General features: G+C 33.5%; 2 protein-coding genes across 3 annotated transcripts; both read left to right on the top strand.

Annotated features, from left to right (window-relative positions):
- Window positions 1-1,432: 1,432 nt before the first annotated feature.
- Window positions 1,433-8,171, top strand: LOC111396822 (adenine phosphoribosyltransferase 1-like). 2 transcript variants are annotated; one of them, XR_002703068.1, is made up of 7 exons: window positions 1,433-1,710; window positions 1,805-1,915; window positions 2,517-2,609; window positions 4,585-4,734; window positions 4,972-5,030; window positions 5,148-5,206; window positions 7,900-8,171. XR_002703068.1 is itself a non-coding variant. In XM_023023354.1 (6 exons), exons 1-6 carry the CDS (start codon window positions 1,623-1,625, stop codon window positions 7,981-7,983), a joined length of 585 nt encoding a protein of 194 aa, XP_022879122.1. In that variant the 5' UTR covers window positions 1,434-1,622; the 3' UTR covers window positions 7,984-8,169. The 2 variants fall into 2 exon arrangements, 1 of the variants encoding a protein (XP_022879122.1); XM_023023354.1 differs by lacking the exon at window positions 5,148-5,206 and having other exon boundaries at window positions 1,434-1,710; window positions 7,900-8,169.
- A 9,070-nt stretch (window positions 8,172-17,241) lies between these two features.
- On the top strand, window positions 17,242-18,122 carry LOC111397667. Its single transcript, XM_023024668.1, has 3 exons — window positions 17,242-17,343; window positions 17,444-17,904; window positions 17,987-18,122. The coding sequence occupies exons 2-3, from the start codon at window positions 17,459-17,461 to the stop codon at window positions 18,060-18,062; spliced, it is 522 nt and encodes a 173-aa protein (XP_022880436.1). The 5' UTR covers window positions 17,242-17,343; window positions 17,444-17,458; the 3' UTR covers window positions 18,063-18,122.
- The last annotated feature ends 2,024 nt before the right edge of the window (window positions 18,123-20,146 follow it).

Here is a 20,146-nt window from a genome sequence, read left to right as displayed (position 1 = left end):
CTGGAATATTTTAGGTTTAGATTCTCTATTTTAAGGCATTGTTTGATGGAAAATGTCACTTTGACTCTTTGTCCGAAAATGTTTGATACCCGGGGTGATTGACTCTCACAAAGTGCACAGGTTCCACGTAAATTAAATAATTCTCGATCCTCGAGGTGCGTGTGTTCGATCATTTTCTATGTCAATCATTATGTTTCTCTAACTAGATCCTTGTTTGATCCCCATTTTATGTAAAAAAATAAATTTTTTTAATGGTGATTGTTTGAAAAATGTGTAGATAGAAAATAGAGAAAAATTTTAAAATTACGTATAAATTATTTTATTAGAATAATATGTAAATGAAAATGAATTTTTAAAAAATATAGTTCAAATAAGGACTAAGTGTCCAACCACCTCTCCCACACGCTTTTATTCTTTTCACACTTGAAAAGACATTTTGTCATATCTCGTCATCTAACACGAATTTTTTAGGACTAACATATTCACACTATTTTTAATTATACAAAAGCTTTATAACTTTTATTTATTATTACATTTATGTGTAAATAAATTATTTTTTATTATGATTTCTCTTCAAAATTTTCTTTTAGATAAAGTAATAAAAAGACTAATTTATACATTATATTTTTAAATAAGCAAAACAAATAATAATGCAAAAATATGATTAAATATTTGGCCTTCCATTTTAAAGCATATTAACAATATTTTCGATGAAAAAAATATAATTAAGGACAAGATTGTTTTATTAATAAAATGTTAAAAATAAAAACGTGATGAAAAAAATTATGAACATAAGTATGATAGTAAATAAATGTTAATGACCTTAATGTAATAAAAAAATGCAGTGTATAACCACCCTTTTATTATTTCTCTTACCGAAATTAGTTCTACTATAGTTACAATTATCTGGGCAGTTTTGTTGACATTGTGTGACATGACACACTTTTTGTCATTGATTTTAACAATATTTAAAATAATTAGTGATCTCGATTTTGACACATCAAACAATCTCGAGGATGATGTACATTTTTAATGTACAAATAACTTAATTCTACCCAAATACACCTAAATCTTTCTTTAATTATTGTCAAATACCATTTTAAAAATTGTGGTGTACAGTTGGTTTGGCATCTTTTGAAGAATTTGACATCTCGTTTGATTCTCATTTTTCTCTAAATGCATTTCTTTCTCTCTTTTTTTAATCACATATTTTTCATTAAAATAATATTACACGTAAATAAAATACTTTTTCTTATTTTTTATTCACATATTCTTTATCAATTTACTATTTAAAATTCATTTTTCATTAAAAATGAATGTCAAACCCCCCACTCTAAATAAATATTGTTAAAATTAGTGAAAAAAATTGTCAAAGAATATACGAGGTAAGTGTAGCAATACCGTCCATTTTACCTTTCATTTTTCCTTAAATAACTTGTCATGGCCACCATTGTTCCTCGAAATATCTGGGGCTGAAATTTTCCTTCAAAGTAATTATCACAGTGTCAATTCGGTCAAGTTCAAATTATTACCTAACACTAAAACCCCCACTGCACGAAGCAGGAAAACTCATCCGATCTACCGCCCGGCGAATACTACTGCAGCCAATCAAAGCCTCACACATGGCTGCCCAAATTGGTGATTCTACCGCTGATCGCATTTCTCGGATTTCCTCTTCCATCCGGGTCATACCCGACTTCCCCAAACCCGGTAAAACCTCCTGAAGTGAATTCCATATATAAGAAGAATTCACGTGGAGGAAAATATCATTTTACTATTTGTTTTAATGTGGGGTTATGGGCAGGAATTATGTTTCAGGATATAACGACTTTGCTTCTTGATCCCAAGGCATTTAAGTACACGATCGATTTGTTTGTTGAGAGATACACGGGCCAAAATATTAGTGTTGTTGCAGGTGATTGGTTGTCTTTCTCGATCTATTTTTTTTATTTTTTGTGTTTTTTTTTTTTAAATTGAAAAAAACTGCTCGTGTTACTTGTTAATTTTGTTCTCTTTCCAGGTTCATATTCGTATATTCTGTTGAATGTAGGATATTGAACAATGTGGTGCTGTTTTTAAAGCTTTTACTGTTTCCCATAACTAAAGTTTATTGGATTTTAATTATTTAATATTTTGAAATTGATCATTTAATATTAAGTTGAAAAAGAGGTTTTTACTTCACAGCTATTAGAATTAGATTTTGAAGTGTCATAACTCATAATGTAAGCTGAATGCTTGGTTATAGGAACATTCTACCTTCAACAAATCATAATTGAAAATCAGCAGCTGGACCAGATTCTACGGCCATAATATTTAGAAATTTTGGTTGATGATTATTTGAATAATCTGTGCTGACTAAATTATTTAATATGTAACAAAAGCTATACTTTAGCCAAAATAATCGATGCCAAATGAGAAGTTTGGTAGACTAATTATGCATTGGTTTATTAAAATTTATGAATGGCGAAACCAGTTGCAATTTTATAATCTGTGTGATACTTATTGAAATGGTACAGGCGTCGAGGCTAGAGGTTTTATATTTGGACCTCCAATTGCGTTGGCTATCGGGGCCAAATTTGTTCCCATGAGAAAGCCTAAGAAGTTACCTGGTATAGCTCTCTGTTCCTATCTTTGTTTGTTTTGTCCATTTTTATAGTCACTGTTGTACACACAGTATGTTTTGAATTTTCATGATGTGTTCTTTTGTCAAAAATATACGATGCATGTTCTATCAGCATGAAAAGAGATAAAATTAAATAAATAAATTTGCAAGAACACATGCCCTCATGCCTTGTTTATGCTACATTAGTTTATTTTATTTTATTTTTTAAATCTATTATTAGAAGTTTGACATGCATGATGTTGGAAAATCAAAAGCTTTATAGCTTTTGACATGTCAGAGATTTTTCTTTTGTAGCTGAGTAACAATATTTATAAATTTGAATATTAAGTTGGCCTTTTTTTCCCCATATTAAAATGACTACAATTATAATCTAACCTTATTCCTGATAAATTTGGAGTCGGCTATATGAATAATTTTTCTCCACTCCATTTTGTATGATCTTACATAAAATAACTAATTATAGCCTTACCCAATTCAAATTTAATATGTGGTTATTAGATGCATTGTTATTAGATCCTGATTGGAAAACTCGTGAATCGGATCCAGATCGATGAATAGTTTCACTTAAACCTGCTGCAGTTTTCAAACTTACAGAATAGTTTAGTTGGTTTGATCCAAGGCCTCTTGAAAATTATGTGCAGCAACCTCCCACTAGACTATAGTCCATACATTGTTTAAATTTGCCACTACTAAAATAAATCAATAAATTAGGCTTCAAGTACTACCTAAATTAACTGCAGTAACAAAGAAAAAAAGTCAAGTTTTTGTTATCCGGTGTAGCATTTTATGTAAAATTTTGATATTTGATTTTTAAGCACAAAGAGGAAATATTTTGGTACTTCTTTATTATCAAATAAATAATAATTACCTTACGATTTTTCTATACAAAGAAAAACGAATTTAATATAAATAAACATTTGAAAACTGAAGATAGCTTGTGTGTTCTAAGTAGTTTATAGGTACAGATTTATGTAAATAGACAAGATTACTTTGTGAATAAAAATAAAAAAGATTTCTTACCTTCTATCGGGACCATTTATTACTATAAATAATATGTTTTAATATCAAAATAGAAATCAATTATATACCCCTTCTTCTGGAGGAAAAAAAAAATATGTTACATGCAAAAAGGAAAATTATGATCCTAAAATTGGAAGGTAGAATATTTATTTTATTGATCAAAATGAATCATTTTAAACTTACCATTTCCCCCCTGAAAATAACAAATTATACATACGAATCAAAGAACTTAAATAATAATTTATGAAAATCTTTGAAAATAATCAAGACATCAGTTCCTGCTTGATTTGTGACTCACTGGTTGAACCAGTGATAACTTAGCCGGTTCAAACCAGATGAAAAGTGTGATAAAATATTGTAGGTGAGAGGTGGAATGAGGTCATGACAAATACTATTTCAAAAGAATAGTGTAGCTTTATGCAGTCAATAACCACTTTCATATGATACCTTTCTGTGTCCATGCTAATATGATATCTGCTTTTAAGAAAGTCAGTGTATTAAAGTTACATTATGTGGGTATTATACAAATTGCCGAGAGAATGGAGTGCGTACATTTGTTGAAATTATCCTGTTTCATATCAAACTCTGCATTAAGTTTGCCATCATGTTGAGTAATCATGTACATGTACGTTTCCATGGTTGAATTCACCTTCGTTCATGCTTCACAAACTTCTTATACTGTCCTGTGTTTCTACCGAAACAAGTTTATGGCAGAAAGACTGTCCTGATTCTTGAATTTCAGAGATATCCTTTTGCTATATTAATATTGTGAAAGGTATCTTGGCTTGGCTTGGTCCTCAGTTTCTTTTGAAGATATTTTGCATGTTTTAGTGTGATTTCAGAAGTATATTTGCTTAGCTTAGTCGCAATTGCTTTACTTAAGTGTGTTTTGCATAGCAATCTGTAAGTTACTGAACCTGTAATCAACATTACCATACCAGGGGAGGTTATCTCAGAAGAGTACTCTTTGGAGTATGGAACAGACAAAATGGAGATGCATGTAGGGGCTGTGCAAGCTGGAGAGCGTGCACTTGTAGTGGATGATCTCATTGCAACTGGGGGGACCTTGAGTGCTGCTATCCGCCTACTTGGTATGCTTCTTTCTTCTGGCCTTTTCTCCCTTCCCTCCTTTTTCTCAACATGAGAAAATTAAATTTGCCTTTAGGGTTTGATGAGGGTCCACACACTTTCTCAGTGAGGCTAATATAATTAAATAAGAATGCGATACTTAAAGATTAAAAGAGAGAGACTGAGTGAACTGTCCTATTGAAAAATAAAGCAAATATTATTTGTCCTAAATGTCTAATCTTGTTAGTTTTATATTGCAGAGCGAGTTGGGGTCGATGTGGTTGAGTGTGCTTGTGTTATCGAATTGCCAGAACTTAAGGTAAGAAATTAGTCAATTACTTACAGATATTTGATTATACTCAGTAGGGTTGTGTCTGAATCTTGATCGCCTATACATCTACGGGATTTGTCTGTCCTGGTGACTGCTAATGTGCAGTGACCTTGATAACAACAATGGCAAGACTGTGTAGTTTACAATGAACACCTCATTATCTAGTGAGTATTAAATCACAATTGTCTTGTTTCTGATATACCTTAATTTTATTTTCCTTATCTTTATTGACTGATAATATAATCTTTGCAAGTCCGAATCGATTTTCATTTTACAAACTTTACTCCTTTTGGTGATTCTTTTGAGGACTTGTAAATAAATCTTTTTATCCTAAAATCTACAAGACCTTTGATGACTTACAGATATTTGATTATATTCAGTAGGGTTGTGTCTGAATCTTGATTGCCTATACATCTACGGAATTTATCAACGTAACTTGCCTTTAGCAGGCTGTACTGGTGACTGCTAATATGCAGTGACCTTGATAGCAACAATGGCAAGACTGCGCAGTTTGCAATGAATACCTCATTATCTAGTGAATATTAAATCACAATTGTCTTGTTTCTGATATACTTTAATTTTATTTTCCTTATCTTTATTGATTGATAATATAATATTTGCAGTCCGAATCGATTTTCATTGTACAAACTTTACTCCATTTGGTGATTCTTTTGAGGATTTGTAAATAAATCTTTTTATCCTAAAATCTACAAGACCTTTGATGATTTTGTTTCCGCTTGACGAGTCAAATGCTTTATTTATTTTAATGCAATATTTGGTGTCGAACATGTACTTGTTCATTGTTTATCAAAAATTCCAATTCTTATTTCCTCCAGTTTCATCTTCAGCTAAAAGTAACTTTTTCATACGAACTAGAGATAGCCAGAGAGCACCCTTACACGCTCAAATGCCCAGAGTACAACTCTTAATAGTCTCAGACACAGCCCATACAAATGCTAGCTCACACTGGTAAAACCTTGAGGCACCATACCACAACACACAGCATGAACTGAAAATGGCATCCATATGGTACGTGATGGATAGTCACACAGACACAAAAAGCCTAATACACAGAACAAGCGTAAAATACATTAAAATACTATGTACTCAGTAGTATATACAAAAGTGAAACAACAGAATTCTGGAAATTTCACATGGATCCAGTTAACAAATAACATAGATCTGCATGCACAATAGAACTTGAAGTGTTTTGAATGAATTTACCATCTAACGGCCGTATAAGGAGGCTATGACCACTGGTACTTCTGATGGTGGAAGGTCAGAGTGGTATGTATGGGTGTGTTGGATTGAGTCAAGGTTGGTGTTATAGGAGGTGGATTTTTTGTGACACTTGGGCAGAAAGTCATGCTGTTTTACATTATTGAGCTGCTAAGATATGAGTATCTAGGATTTAGTTTTGTATCCAGAGTCTAGGGTATTTTAGTCTTTCTAGTGATTTCTTGACATGGGAGATTTCCATAGAGATTCCAAGAGCAACTATGATTGAATTCATTGAAGATATTTACTTAATAGATAACTCTGTTTATAGGGTGGTCTATGCTTTGTTGTATCAAAGATTCATTAGGACTGAAGACATCTCTTATGTTTATTGAGGACAAATATCTCTGAGTTCTTTCTCAAAATTGGAAGGAAAATTCTATTGGTACATAATTATTGTGCATAATGGTGTCCATAATGTAATGTGGTAATCATTAGATTGTTGATATGCAAGTGTGAGATTTGAATTAAATATTAGATCTAGTGCTACGTGTAATTATGGACACCATTATGTAGACAATTATGTACATGTAGTACTTCTCAAATTGGAATACATCCCTTCAGAGTCAAAGTTGTCTTTGCAACTTGACGGCCCGTTTATATTGATGAATACAAAGATTAAGAGAAAAATATGGTTTGACACAGCTGAAACTTCTGTCAAAGAAATAAAGCAAGATGTGGAGCATGAACATGTTGAAGCAGTTGTGGATGAAATGGCTATAAAATTCAATTTTAGCAATCTGGCGTTGCCCATTGTCGTGAACACGTTGGAGTAGTTGAGATTCTATATGCTAAGAGTTCAAACTTTGAGCGATATTTCTCTATAGGGATACTTTATGTATGGCTGGGTTTGGATCAAAGTACCTGAAGTTAGGGTGAAAAAAGGAAAGTGAACTGTTTAGAGTTCTTTTGCGCAGTTGACATTATTAGCTAGCTTGAGTTCAAATCCCAAACGGAAAACGCAAATGATATGGTAGATGCATGTGATGATCCATCATCAGGTCAAGATTTATTTGCTTTAGCTAGAGTCAAACCACAAACTCGTTTCTTTCATATAGTTAGTAGTATAACGAAAGAATGCCTTCACCACCAGCAGTGATTGCCATGAAGCCGAAGCCCTTCTTCTTCTCCTAATTCTTCATCTTCTTTGTTCTCATTCTTGATCTTCTAATTACAATATTATTTGGAACTGTTTTAATTATCTCTAATAAGTGGCCCTAAGGTTGTTCAATGCACCAAGAGTTGATTGATACTGGTTGCATGGGGATAACAAAGGGGGTGAAATATGAGCTGAGAGAACAAAGGAGAAATTCTCTACAATGAAGCTGATCCCTAAATTCTCGAAGTTTCCAGAAAAGATGATAATAATATTTGTTCAGACAGAAGGAACATGCTCCATCAAATTTCCTCCCTCATGAAAACTTGTTTGAGACAAACCTAATACTTAAATTTGCATAAAATAGAAATGCATAATACTCATCTTATAGATTTGGTATTATATTTTTTTGTCTTCTTTGAGTGTTCTCTTTTTAACAGTAGAGGTACTAGTAATTGATTGACTGCTTTTGCTTGATTCCAGGGCCGGAATCGTCTAGGAGACAAGCCACTGTTTGTTCTTGTGAGTGAAGTTGATACTGTTGTGAAACTTGATAATGAGATTTGAAGGAAGAAAATTCGAATTCATGCCAACGATAAATACTGGTTTCTGGCTATCATTGTTTAGTATTTGCTTATTTGCTTCAACTAGTGCTTTGTGCGGGATATTAATGAAAACTACTTGCATTTTGTGTGTAAAGATGGGCTGCTTGTAATTGGGGTGAATATGTCAAAACCCAGCGTTGTATTGCCAGAGGTTTGAATGTTTCGTATTTCAGAAACGAACACGCTCGTGAACACTCACTAGTGCACGCCTGGCTAAGGATAGCGACGGGGCGGGTTACGAACCCGCTCCTATCCTTGTTACCCGTTTAAGGTACTCACCCTAACCCGTCGGCTAATTTTTCATGGGAAAATCACGTAACTACAATACTTTAAATACATAATTTCACGTTTAATAAACTGACAAAAATATTTCAAAAATAAGGTATTACATAATTCATTACGTATTAAATTAAGAAAACCCAAATCCACAATAATCTTTCTCTACACAAATGCCCCAATCTACCATACACACCCCAATTCAAAATGCCCACTCCAATATACTATAATTTGACATTTATGAGAGGCTGGAAGAGGGATTTCAGTGCAGTGGATGCTTGGGCGATGATGATGGAGATAGTGTCGGAGGTGAGGACTCGATGGACGAATAGAAGAATCGATCTTAATCAACGTACCATTGTCATTTTCCAAATTTAGGGTTTCCATTTCTTTTGATTTTCTTGTGTACTGCTTTCCTCTTTCTTTAACTGTTGAGTGAAAGAGACGAAATGTGATGATTGTCCTTACCGAAGGTGGCAAAAGCAGCAAATAATTTTTCTATAAGTGTGATAGCCACGCCTTTTTGGATAAGAAGCAAATGGTGTAGACTTCGAGGACTCAGGTGTTGCAAATTGCCGCTTTTTAGGTGAATTTAAAAAAAAAAAAAAAAAAAGGTTGAACCCAAACCTTGAGAGTTCCCGCTGCCCCGTCCCTAAAACTTTGTGAGGGAGGTAAATCGCTGGATGTGCCCCAATAGGCCAGGGAACAAGAGCTGCCTGTATACTGTGCCTACAAGGAGTCGAATTTCATGTTTCAGGAATCGAACTCCCACACTGCGGCTGTCAGCAAGGCATGAGATAACCTCACTCTTGTCCTTTGCACCACTAGGCTATGCCCCGAGGGACCTTTTTAGGTGAATTTGGGACGTCCATGGGTGGTGATGGGATGAGGAGCAACAAATTGAAACTAAGTTGGGGGTTAATTTGTGAAATTGCTGTGAAAATTGAAATGAAATTGAAGAATGTAACTTAAGTTTAAAGATGTTCTTCTTACTCTCCCTTTTTCCCCTCCCTTTTTCCCGTTTATGCTCTCTATCCTCTGCTTCTTGTTTTTAGCCTCTATTTCTATCAAATGTAGAAAATGGATATAAAGTGCATGCTAGGTAGTGGAGCACTAACTCCAATTCTATAAAGGAAGCCCCTAATTTTCTATTCTATTAAACATTGGGTTGGTAACTTCCAATAATAGATAAGTAAATCCTCAAATTTCTATTTTATAATAAGAGACTTGCAAGTGAAGTTCTAAACTTAAAATGAAGGAAATGGTGTGATTTATGACTAATAGAAATAGTATGTATTGTGCTAAGAAAAATTTGCGACCATGATCAGTTAATTGTGTAGTTTGTAATTAATAAATGTGACCCTGTATGTCTTAATATTTATAATTAATAATTCTGTGACTATGTATTCTTACGTGTCCCTATATATGATCATGTCCGTTATAATATTTGATGTATGTGACTAGGTATGTGTAAGTTGTTATTGTTTATGACTTGCTCTACGTAAGTTATTATTATTTATGACTAGGTTTGCCTTTAGTGTAATTGTCTGTGACTAGTTTTATTTTTATTTTGATTGTATGTGACCAGGTATTTCTGAAATGTGACCATCAATGACCAAGTCTTTCTTAAATGACTATTTGTGACCTGACCTCTCTTAATTTTGATTATATATGACCAGCGTCGCATTGACTATGACTATATGTAACAATGTCTATGTTAACAGTGTTTTGTATCTAATATGCGAATGAAGACTTTTGTGTGACCAATTTTTGTTAATTATGTCTATATGTGACCTTTTATATGCTTAATGTGACTCTTTGTGACCAAATTTGTGTTATTTATGATTGTCTATGATTAAGTCTATTTTCACTGTGAATTTTTATGACTTGTAATGCTTTCATTGTGACTTGTTATTATCTAACCGCGACATATTGTTGTCTGACTGCAACTTACATTAGTCAAAATTTGTAATTGTATATAACCAAGTCACTAACTTGTGTTATATGTGACTAACTGTGATCAAATTTGTCTTCAGTTTGATTATCTGTAAGCATCTAATTTGTGACTAAGTCATTAACGTGTGTTATTTATGTGACCAAATTTATTTGTAGTGTGAATAAATGTGATTAAATTTGTTTTTAGTATGACTATTTGTGACCATGTCATCTTAACTGTGATGATATACCACTTGATATGTGACAAGTCTCAATTGGTCACAATTAACATAAAATTGGTCACAACCAATCACGGTAAACATATAATTGGTCACAGAAAATCACCATAAATAAATCTGCACATACCATAGACCAACACCACAATCACCACCATTACCTACGATGTACCACTACCACCACCACCACCACCACCACCTTCAACTTAAATCCACGATAATGAATTCCCAATTGATGTTTAACTAAAACTTTTCTCTACTACTCTAGGTGATCATTAATAATTCCTCCCCATCAATCTTCACAATCATTTCCCTAAGAAGGTTGAGAACCAAAGTCCAATAATATGAAATTCTAGTCAATCACCCACGGAAAAGAGGCATCAATCCTCAATGCCGTCGGTGCTACTTGCAACAGAATGTGATATTTCCAAGATCCCGGGTTGGAGATCGCCTTGAGATCTACTTTGTAAAAAAAACCTTAACTATATAAAATTGCAATTAAGCAGTCAAAAACCAAGAAAAAATATTCCACAATTGCTCATGAAGAAAAACTTGTACAACAAAAGTGATGTTACTTTCAGTTCTCATTCTACAAATATTAAGACAATCATATCCTACCTACAATACATAATAGCAACTGGAATGAACTAAAAGTAATTAGTGTTAAAAAAAAAAAAAAAAAGCATCCCTTGTGTTTTAGTATGATATCATTGCATATGAGTACTGCATGTAGATGACATCAAAGCCATCTCTTGATCTTTATTCATTTCTCTTCAAATTCACAATCAATGATATCAAGTTTACTCTTTTCCCAAGAGGAATTGGTACCTTGGCCACCTTTAGGAAAGAAGTCTTCCTGTGGCTGCTATAAAGTGTTGCAACAACTTGCACAACAAATTGTTTGGCTCTTGTATCAAACAAACTGCCTCCTACATGCAATGCATTCTTCTTGCTCATACTAATTACTATTGGATCATTTCCATGATTAGGGATCTAAGTAAACATCAGCTTGCAAATAACAAAACAAAAAGAGGAGGGATGACAAATCTAAATGCAAGAAAAGAACTGACTTAAATTTATGGGAACTTTCGCTTTTCCTTTGGTAGTACTGTAAAAATAATATTCACCAGGTCTACAGGAATAAGGCATCCTGAGCACATATTTTATATTTTGGCGTTGTAATTAACTCCATAAATAGGTGTTCATCATCTGGAATGAAGTTCTAAGCATGAAAATTCTAATTTGATAGTATATAGATATGGTTGAACTTTTATGAGGACTTGTTGCTTGATTAAGCTACACTGGACAAGTCATAATCAGAAAATTGACTAGTAGGCAGCCAAGGGAACAAACTGTAACATTAATAACATATTCCTATTTGTCTTATAAAATTATTTTGATTATAACAATCCATGTTCTTTTCTCTTTTTTTGCCAACAGAGCATTTTTCATAATCAAAGGTCACACTTAAAAATCTTACATCGAGAAAAATTCACAAAAAGCCAGAAAAATGAACTTCATTAAGAAAACATTACAGGATGAATGACAAAATCCTAAACGCTGATGAGCAATGAAAAATTGAAAAGAAATACTCAAATCATAGTTAGTCAGTCAGCAATGTTCTATCTTCTTAGCCTAATGATAAAAAAAAACCATAGTTGGTTTGCAAGTAGCGGCGATGATGCAACACTTGGCCGCTACGTGTGACCAAGCAGCAACGTCATAGACAAGATATGATAGGGCCACTCGCAGCATAACCTCCTCCAAAAGCATCTCCACTCACAGCCAAAGCCAAAGCGACAGCCATGGCCTAGATTTGATCCTTTTACCGATCGGGAAGAAGAGTGGTAGAGGTGGGTAGGTAGCGAGGGGTATAGATAGAGAGAATGATGAAGATAGGGTTTGGAATGAACTGGGGGTGTGTGAGGGAGGAAATGGTGGCTAATGGCTGCCCTACCCACCCACTTTTCCACAAAGGCCTGGCTAATGGCTGCCCCCCCCCCCCCCTTTTCCACAAAGGCCTTTGACCAAAATTTTCGTATTAAAAAAAAAAAAAAGAAATGTAAACAAAATTGTTATAGTCGAAAATACCCCCCTCATTTGCAAACCAAGAGAAGAGAAATAGAGAGAAAAAAGAGGAGGAAAAAAAAGTAAAAAAGGAGTTCGGATCCGGCGCCTACCAACGACCCGGACCTGTTCCACTTCGACCTCTCTGAACACACCACGATCAGCCGGAGAAACGCCATTTTTTGGAAGGTTAAAGATGTTCTCTATAAATAATTTTTATGAAAATGTGTAAATTTGAATGTTTAGGATTTTAATGAGTTAAATTCAATTTTTTTATGGTTAAAATGGAAGAAAAGATCGAATTTGAGGTTGAAATGGGAGGTTGAAATGTTGGAAAAATTGGAAAAAAGAGACGGAGCTCGCCAAAAATGGAGTTTTTCGACGAGCTGGACGCCTCTTTGGTCCGTATGGTCCGTTACGGACCAAGAAATGGTTTTGGCTGATTCGGACCCGACCATTCATGTATTTTTATTTTTTTTCATTAATTTATTTTAATTTTTATGTTAAAAAATGTAATTAAATATGAAATAAATAATATGTTAAGAATTAGAACGAAAATATTTAAAAATAGATTAAATAGAATTTTAATTTTTTGTTTTGACTTAAATATATGTTTAGTAATTAAATATACGAAATAAATAATAAATATATGTTTAGTAATTAAATAAGTTTAGTAATTAAATATATGAAACAAATAAGATACATTTTAAGAAAATTAAAATAATTAATTATGGTAACAATTAATATAATTAATTAAAAAAATACTTAAATGAAAATATTAATATATTTTAATTCAAATAAATAATCGAAATAGAGTAATTAAACATGAAATCAATAATATACATAATAAACGAAATATTTAAAGAATAAATGAAATTGAATAATAATTTTCTTACTTAAGCAATTAAGATAATTAATTAAAGAAATAGTAAAATGAAAAATCGAATAAAATATTATTATTTTTATTCAAATGAATAATCGAAATAGAATAATTAAATATGAAATGAATAATATACATAATTAACTAAATATTTAAAAAATAAATTAAATTGAATAATAATTTTCTTACTTAACCAATTAAGATAATTAATTAAAGAAATTGTTAAATGACAAATCGAATTAAATATTATTATTTTTATTGAAATAAATAATTGAAATAGAATCATTAAATATAAATTGAATAATATGCATAATTAACAAAATATTTAAATTGAATAATAATTTTCTTACTTATCGAATTAAAATAATTAATTAAAGAAATGGTTAAATGACAAATCGAATTAAATATTATTATTTTTATTGAAATAAATAATTGAAATAGAATCATTAAATATGAAATGAATAATATACATAATTAACTAAATATTTAAAAAATAAATTAAATTGAATAATAATTTTCTTACTTATCGAATTAAGATAATTAATTAAAGAAATAGTGAAATGAAAAATCGAATTAAAGTTTTTTATTTTTATTGAAATAAATAATCGAAATAGAATCATTAAATATGAAATGAATAATATACATAATTAACTAAATATTTAAAAAATAAATTAAATTGAATAATAATTTTCTTACTTATCGAATTAAGATAATTAATTAAAGAAATAGTGAAATGAAAAATCGAATTAAAGTTTTTTATTTTTATTGAAATAAATAATCGAAATAGAATCATTAAATATGAAATAAGTAATATGCGTAATTAACAAAATATTTAAATAATAAATGAAATAGAATAATATTTTTTTTACTTATCAAATTAAGATAATTAATTAAAGAAATAGTGAAATGAAAAATCGAATTAAATTTTTTTATTTTTATTGAAATAAATAATCGAAATAGAATAATTAAATATAAAATGAGTAATATGCGTAATTAACGAAATAGTTAAATAATAAATTAAATTGAATAATTTTTTTTTACTTATCGAATTAAGATAATTAATTAAAAAATAGTGAAATGAAAAATCGAATTAAATATTATTATTTTTATTGAAATAAATAATCGAAATAGAATCATTAAATATGAAATGATTAATATGCATAATTAACAAAATATTTAAATAATAAATTAAATTGAATAATAATTTTCTGACTTATCGAATTGAGATAATTAATTAAAGAAATAGTGAAATGAAAAATCGAAAATAATATCGAATTAAACATTATTATTTTTATTCAAATAAATAATCGAAATAGAATAATTAAATATGAAATGAGTAATATATATATTCAGATAATTAACGAAATATAATTTTTAATGAAATATTAAATAATCAAATATGTGAGAATTTTTTTTGTTTAATTGTTTTAATATGTGATTAGATGAATTTATTTATTACTTTATTAATTGAAATCTGATTGGTTAATTTTGAAGATACGATATTTTATTTATAATCTCTTGTATATGGTTTTAACATGTATTATTTTTTTAGGATGGAATATCATATTGACAATGATCTGAGAGCTCATTTGAGAAAAGTTACAACGTATTGTAACTTTTCCAGTTATGCGACCGTGATTGAGGGATTGGATGAGGAGCACATCGACATACTCAATCGGTCGTTTTTATGGTCCTTCTATCCGTTGAAGGACGTGCAGTTCTCTGGACATATTATTGATTCATTATTACTCTGGCTGCTTAAACCAGTCGATGGCAATCGGCTTTTTTTTGCTATGGGGGATGGGAAGGTATCGAGATTCTCGATCCTTGAATTTGCCCTCATTACAGGCTTGAGATGTATATGAGAAGAAGAAGCGAGAGCCCGTATTATACCAAATAAAAAGTTATTAGATTTATATTTTGGAGGTAAAGGGCTGGTTACACCACCACAGTTAGAGGATGCATTTAGAAGATGCGATCACATGTTAGACAAGTTTAAGTTAGGATTGGTGTATATAGTGGAGAGTATATTGAGGTGTCGACATCGTAGGACGTCGATTGCCTTTTTTCATTGGATGTTGTTGATGATATCGATGCTTTCAACAACTTTTCATGGGGTTGAAGATGTTACTCCGATACTCTCCACGTATTCAAGAGGGTACATATTATGCTAAAATCGGAGAGGGGCGACCGCAAATATGATGTATATGACTTTTGCATGGCTTTGCAGGTAAATATTCAGCTTAACATAATGCATGTTAAACTTTTTTATTAAATGTATAAATAATTTTTTTTTTTGGTAATTGTTGCAGTTGGGGGCATATGAAACTATCACTGCTTTGGGTAGCAAATGGGCGATTAGAAGGGAGACTAGCTACTCACGAATGCTTCATTGACGAGCACATGAGAAGCCATCGGCTAAAGATTTGACAGCTATCCTCGACGGTCCTTAGGTGAGTATTATATATTTGCAATTTATATTCTACGTACATTAACTCGGCTCGATACATGCTCGTTAACATGTTGAAATATGATATGTCAGCTCGAAGTTCATGCTGAGTTGGTTGTTTCGATGGAAGAGGAGGATCAAATGTATGTACGTGAATTGCATGTTCGGAAGACGATCCAGTGTTTGAGTCCGTTCCGGATAGAAATAAGGTACGTTTATTTAAGATTATTATTTAATCTGATTTATAATATTCATGTGTGGATTATTAATATTAATTGTCTTCTCTGTGTAGGAGCGTCATCCAGTAGAACGACAAGCACTTCCACATAGGAGATCTCCTTCACCTCCACCAATGAGATCTCCGTCACCTCCACTGATGAGATCACCTCTACCGCCATTATCACATTCTCCGAGGAGATCTCCATCTCCCGCACCCACCCACCTTCCATGTGGATCGCCTGCACCTAGTCATACCCGTTATTCTGATGATTTCTTTGCACGCATGACTGGTATTATTAGAGAGGAGCTGGGAACAATGTGACGTGCATTTACGACAGAGGTAGTAGCACTGCGAGAGGAGATAGGGGTGTTGCAACGGGATATTACGATAGAGGTAGGAGTACTGCGAGATGAGATTGGAGTGCTACGACGAGATTTAGGAGAGCTTCATACTGAGGTTGCAACACTTCGGGGCGATGCAGCAGGCTTCCGAGGTTCTGTCAGAGGGAATGTTGGGGAGACTGGTGTTTCTCGAGATTGGTGGGCAACGGCCGCAGGAATCGATGAGTTTTTTGATTCGGTGCCGGAGCCTAGGAGGGAGGGGCTGGAGGTCGGGTCGGAGGTACCGGAGGATACCGGGATGGTCGGGATGGAGGTGCCGGAGGAGGTTGGGATGGTCGGGGCGGAGGAGGCGGGGGTGGAGGTGCCGGAGGAAGTTGGGATGACAAAGGGGGTGGAGGGAGGGACAGGGGTGCTGGAGGGAAAGACAGGAGTGCCGAAGGGGGTGACCGAGGAGGTAGCAGAGGGGACACCAGAGGTGATAGTAGAGGGGGTTGCAGAGGACGAGAGGACACCAGAGATGACGGATGACGATGTAGTATTCGTGTCAGAGGGGGCGACGGAGGTGCCGAAGGGTAAGAAGCGTGCTAATGATGCGCCAGAGTTGATGGTCGGTAAGAGATTGAGATTGCCGTCACAAGACATTGTTTCCCCATACATGGCCGAGGCGAAGAGAAGGGGGTTTGTGGATGGGACGTTCCCTAACGCGACGTCGACCCGGTCAGACAGAAGGCGTTCGGTGATTGGTTCAAATCCCTTAAGTCCGAGTAAGTATTTTATGATTTTGCTACTATTTTTTTGTATTTTTTGTAATTTTTTTCATTTTTCAGAGATAGCTATACCATCGGCTGTACGAGCGTGCCCAACGCTAAAAGGTGGTTCGAAGATGTACTGACGACCTCAGCTTGGCTTGCTGATGATGTAAGTTTTTTGAGTTTTCATTTATTATATTTATAGAAATTCTTGATTCATTTACTTAAACGTTTCTATCTTTTTTGTTGGTGTTTTTTTTTTGTTCCAGCATATCGACTTGGCTATGGAATTGTTACGCGATCGGGCTCAGAGATACCCGAGATCTTATGATAGTCCTAGTCAAGTTATCCTGAGCTCTGAGTTTGTTCGTATCGTAGATATTGAGCATCACGAGCTCCTAAGCAAGGGGAATGAATATGTTCTGCCCGAGTACATGGTAGAGTGGGTGATTGGGCTACAGTCGAGGTGCGGAAAGCCGTGGACGGATTGTACACATATGTACATTCCAGTGATCGTGAACTCACACTGTTTTTCAGGGGAAATCGTATTTGCTAATTCCACTATGTATGTGTATGACTCTGATCACAGTTGTCTGACACAAAGTCAACTAGAGCACATTCTGGAGCCAATGGCTATGATCGTGCCCATGATGGCTAATCAGGCGATGATTCGAGTAAATGACAGATTAGCCATTGTGCGGAACATGACGACGGCAAAACAAGAAAGATCGTAAGGATTTAAAACTTTTTAATTTTACCTTTTAATTTTCAGTTATATGATATCGAACTAATATATTCTTCTTCGATTGCAGGGGCGTCTTTGGCTTATTTGCAATAAAGTACATAGAGTTTTTGAGCATTGGCCGCAATATTGAGACAATAAATTAGTCTTGGATTGATACGTGGAGGTATAAATTAGTTTGCGACTTGTATGAATATAACTGTGATCCTTAGTGCAATGCATATTATTTTATTGAAATGTAAATGTTGTTTACTTCAGTATGATTCGTGTTGTAATGTAATAATTTTTTAAAATATTTAATTAACAAAATATTATTATTTTAATTTACATTGTTGTTTTGTCTGTAATCTCTCCATATTGTCAGTTAATATATATCGTTGCCTCACTTATATTAAAAGAAAATAAATAGAATAATTATTATTTTCATTTACATAAGTAATCGAAATATAGCAATCAAATATTAAATAAACAATATACACACTAAGATAATTAACGAAATATAATTTAAAAGGAATATAAATAATCAAATATACGTGCCAAATGAAGATAATTAATGAAAGAACTACTTAAACGAAAACTCGAACTAAGTGCTATTATTTTTATTCAAATAAATAATCGAAATAAGTAATTAAATATGAAATAATTAATTTTTTACTTAACCAATTAATATAATTATTTAAAAAAACTTAACCAATTATACATTTATTATACTTAACCTATTTTTTTTATTCAAATATGATGTTAGAAAGAGTAATTAAGCAATGTGATTAAAATTACATCCAATTTAAATTGAGAATAGAAAAAGCATATTACAAATAGAGAATATAAATGATTTATATAGATACTACACATCCGTCGAGTGAGGATCTGACTTGTACAAAATGGACGTGTATGCCCTGTAGCGCCGCACCTTCCACACTTACGCAGTTGTGGAAACTCTTCTGTAGATGGTATTCTAGACATCCGTCTACGACCAGGAGTATGCGTTCGAACTTCAGGTGGCAACAAATTATTAAGTGCTGCAATATAATCAGGAACTTCCCACTCGGCTTCATTTGGTAGAGGAAATATAGTTTCGGCATACACTGCTCTCCAAAAATCAGCTATGTAATAATGACTGCATAAGCTGTGTGGTGGAAATCCTCTATACATAGCCACTGCAACAGCATGCGCACATGGAAAACTCTCCAACTGAAATTGTCTACATGTGCAGGTATTGTTATTCAAGTCTACAATGTATCCAACATTACGCCCACATCTCACGGAGAAGCGAAATTGATCTAATGGTTCCACAAATAGAGCTTTTACCACTTCCAAAGTTTTGAATAGTCGATCTTCCTGTGCCGGAGCTAGCACACTTGTGCAATTCTAGGATTCCTCACGTCGGTCATAAAACCACTGTTGCAACTTGCTACGAATATATTCAATCATTGCGAGAATTGGTAACTCTCGATCCTTCTTGAATAATGCATTGAGCGACTCCGCATTATTCGACGTCATCATGTTGTATCGACGTCTTGGAAAATGTGACTGTGCCCAATGTTTGACCCCCATATTTGATAGATATTCCCATGCACTTTCAGATTTATGTTCTATTTCGCCCATAAACTTCGTAAACTCTTCAAAGCTGTAAGCTTCTGCAACTCTCCTAAACAATGCAACGATGCCACTGCCCCGGTACCTAGTCTTCAGGTTGCCCTGAATGTGGTACATGCAATAACCATGATGTGCTTCCGGAAAAACTTCGGCTATACCATTTATTATTGACTACCCCGGTCAGTCACAAATGCAAGGTTCTCGATATCCCCAATTACTTCTCTTAGCTTCATGAAGAACCAACGCATTGCTAGATCAGTCTCTCCATCGACAATGCCAAATGCAAGAGGGTAAATTTGGATGTTGGCATCTTGACATATAGCAATAATCAACTTCCCTTCATATCTAGCTTTTAGGGTTGTACCATCAACTAGAATTAGAGGTCGCATCGCATTTCGAAAACCTCTAATGCATTGTCCAAGAGCCATAAAAAAATACTTGAAGCGATTCTGCCCATCGATTTCAATGAAAAACGCCGAGTCAGAATTAGTTCTCACCATGTTGTGGCAATACTTGGCCAATTTGGCATAACTCTCCTCTGTCGAACCCATTAAATCTTCCAATGCACATTCTTTTGCCTTTCAGGCCTTCTGGTAACTCATAACTACCCCATACTCCCGACGGATGTCATTGA

The sequence above is a fragment of the Olea europaea genome, chromosome 7 (assembly GCF_002742605.1).
Source record: "Olea europaea var. sylvestris chromosome 7, O_europaea_v1, whole genome shotgun sequence".
Taxonomy (NCBI): Eukaryota; Viridiplantae; Streptophyta; class Magnoliopsida; order Lamiales; family Oleaceae; genus Olea; species Olea europaea.
This window is presented reverse-complemented; position numbering and strand designations above follow the sequence as displayed.

Bases quoted from the DNA above. Each gene is read 5' to 3' on its own strand.
- LOC111396822 (XM_023023354.1), top strand. From the start codon at position 1,623: ATGGCTGCCCAAATTGGTGATTCTACCGCTGATCGCATTTCTCGGATT. The intron at 1,916-2,516 runs GTGATTGGTTGT...GAAATGGTACAG, and splicing joins AAATATTAGTGTTGTTGCAG to GCGTCGAGGCTAGAGGTTTT. The intron at 4,735-4,971 runs GTATGCTTCTTT...TTTATATTGCAG, and splicing joins TGCTGCTATCCGCCTACTTG to AGCGAGTTGGGGTCGATGTG.
- LOC111397667 (XM_023024668.1), top strand. From the start codon at position 17,459: ATGGAATTGTTACGCGATCGGGCTCAGAGATACCCGAGATCTTATGAT. The intron at 17,905-17,986 runs GTAAGGATTTAA...CTTCGATTGCAG, and splicing joins ACGGCAAAACAAGAAAGATC to GGGCGTCTTTGGCTTATTTG.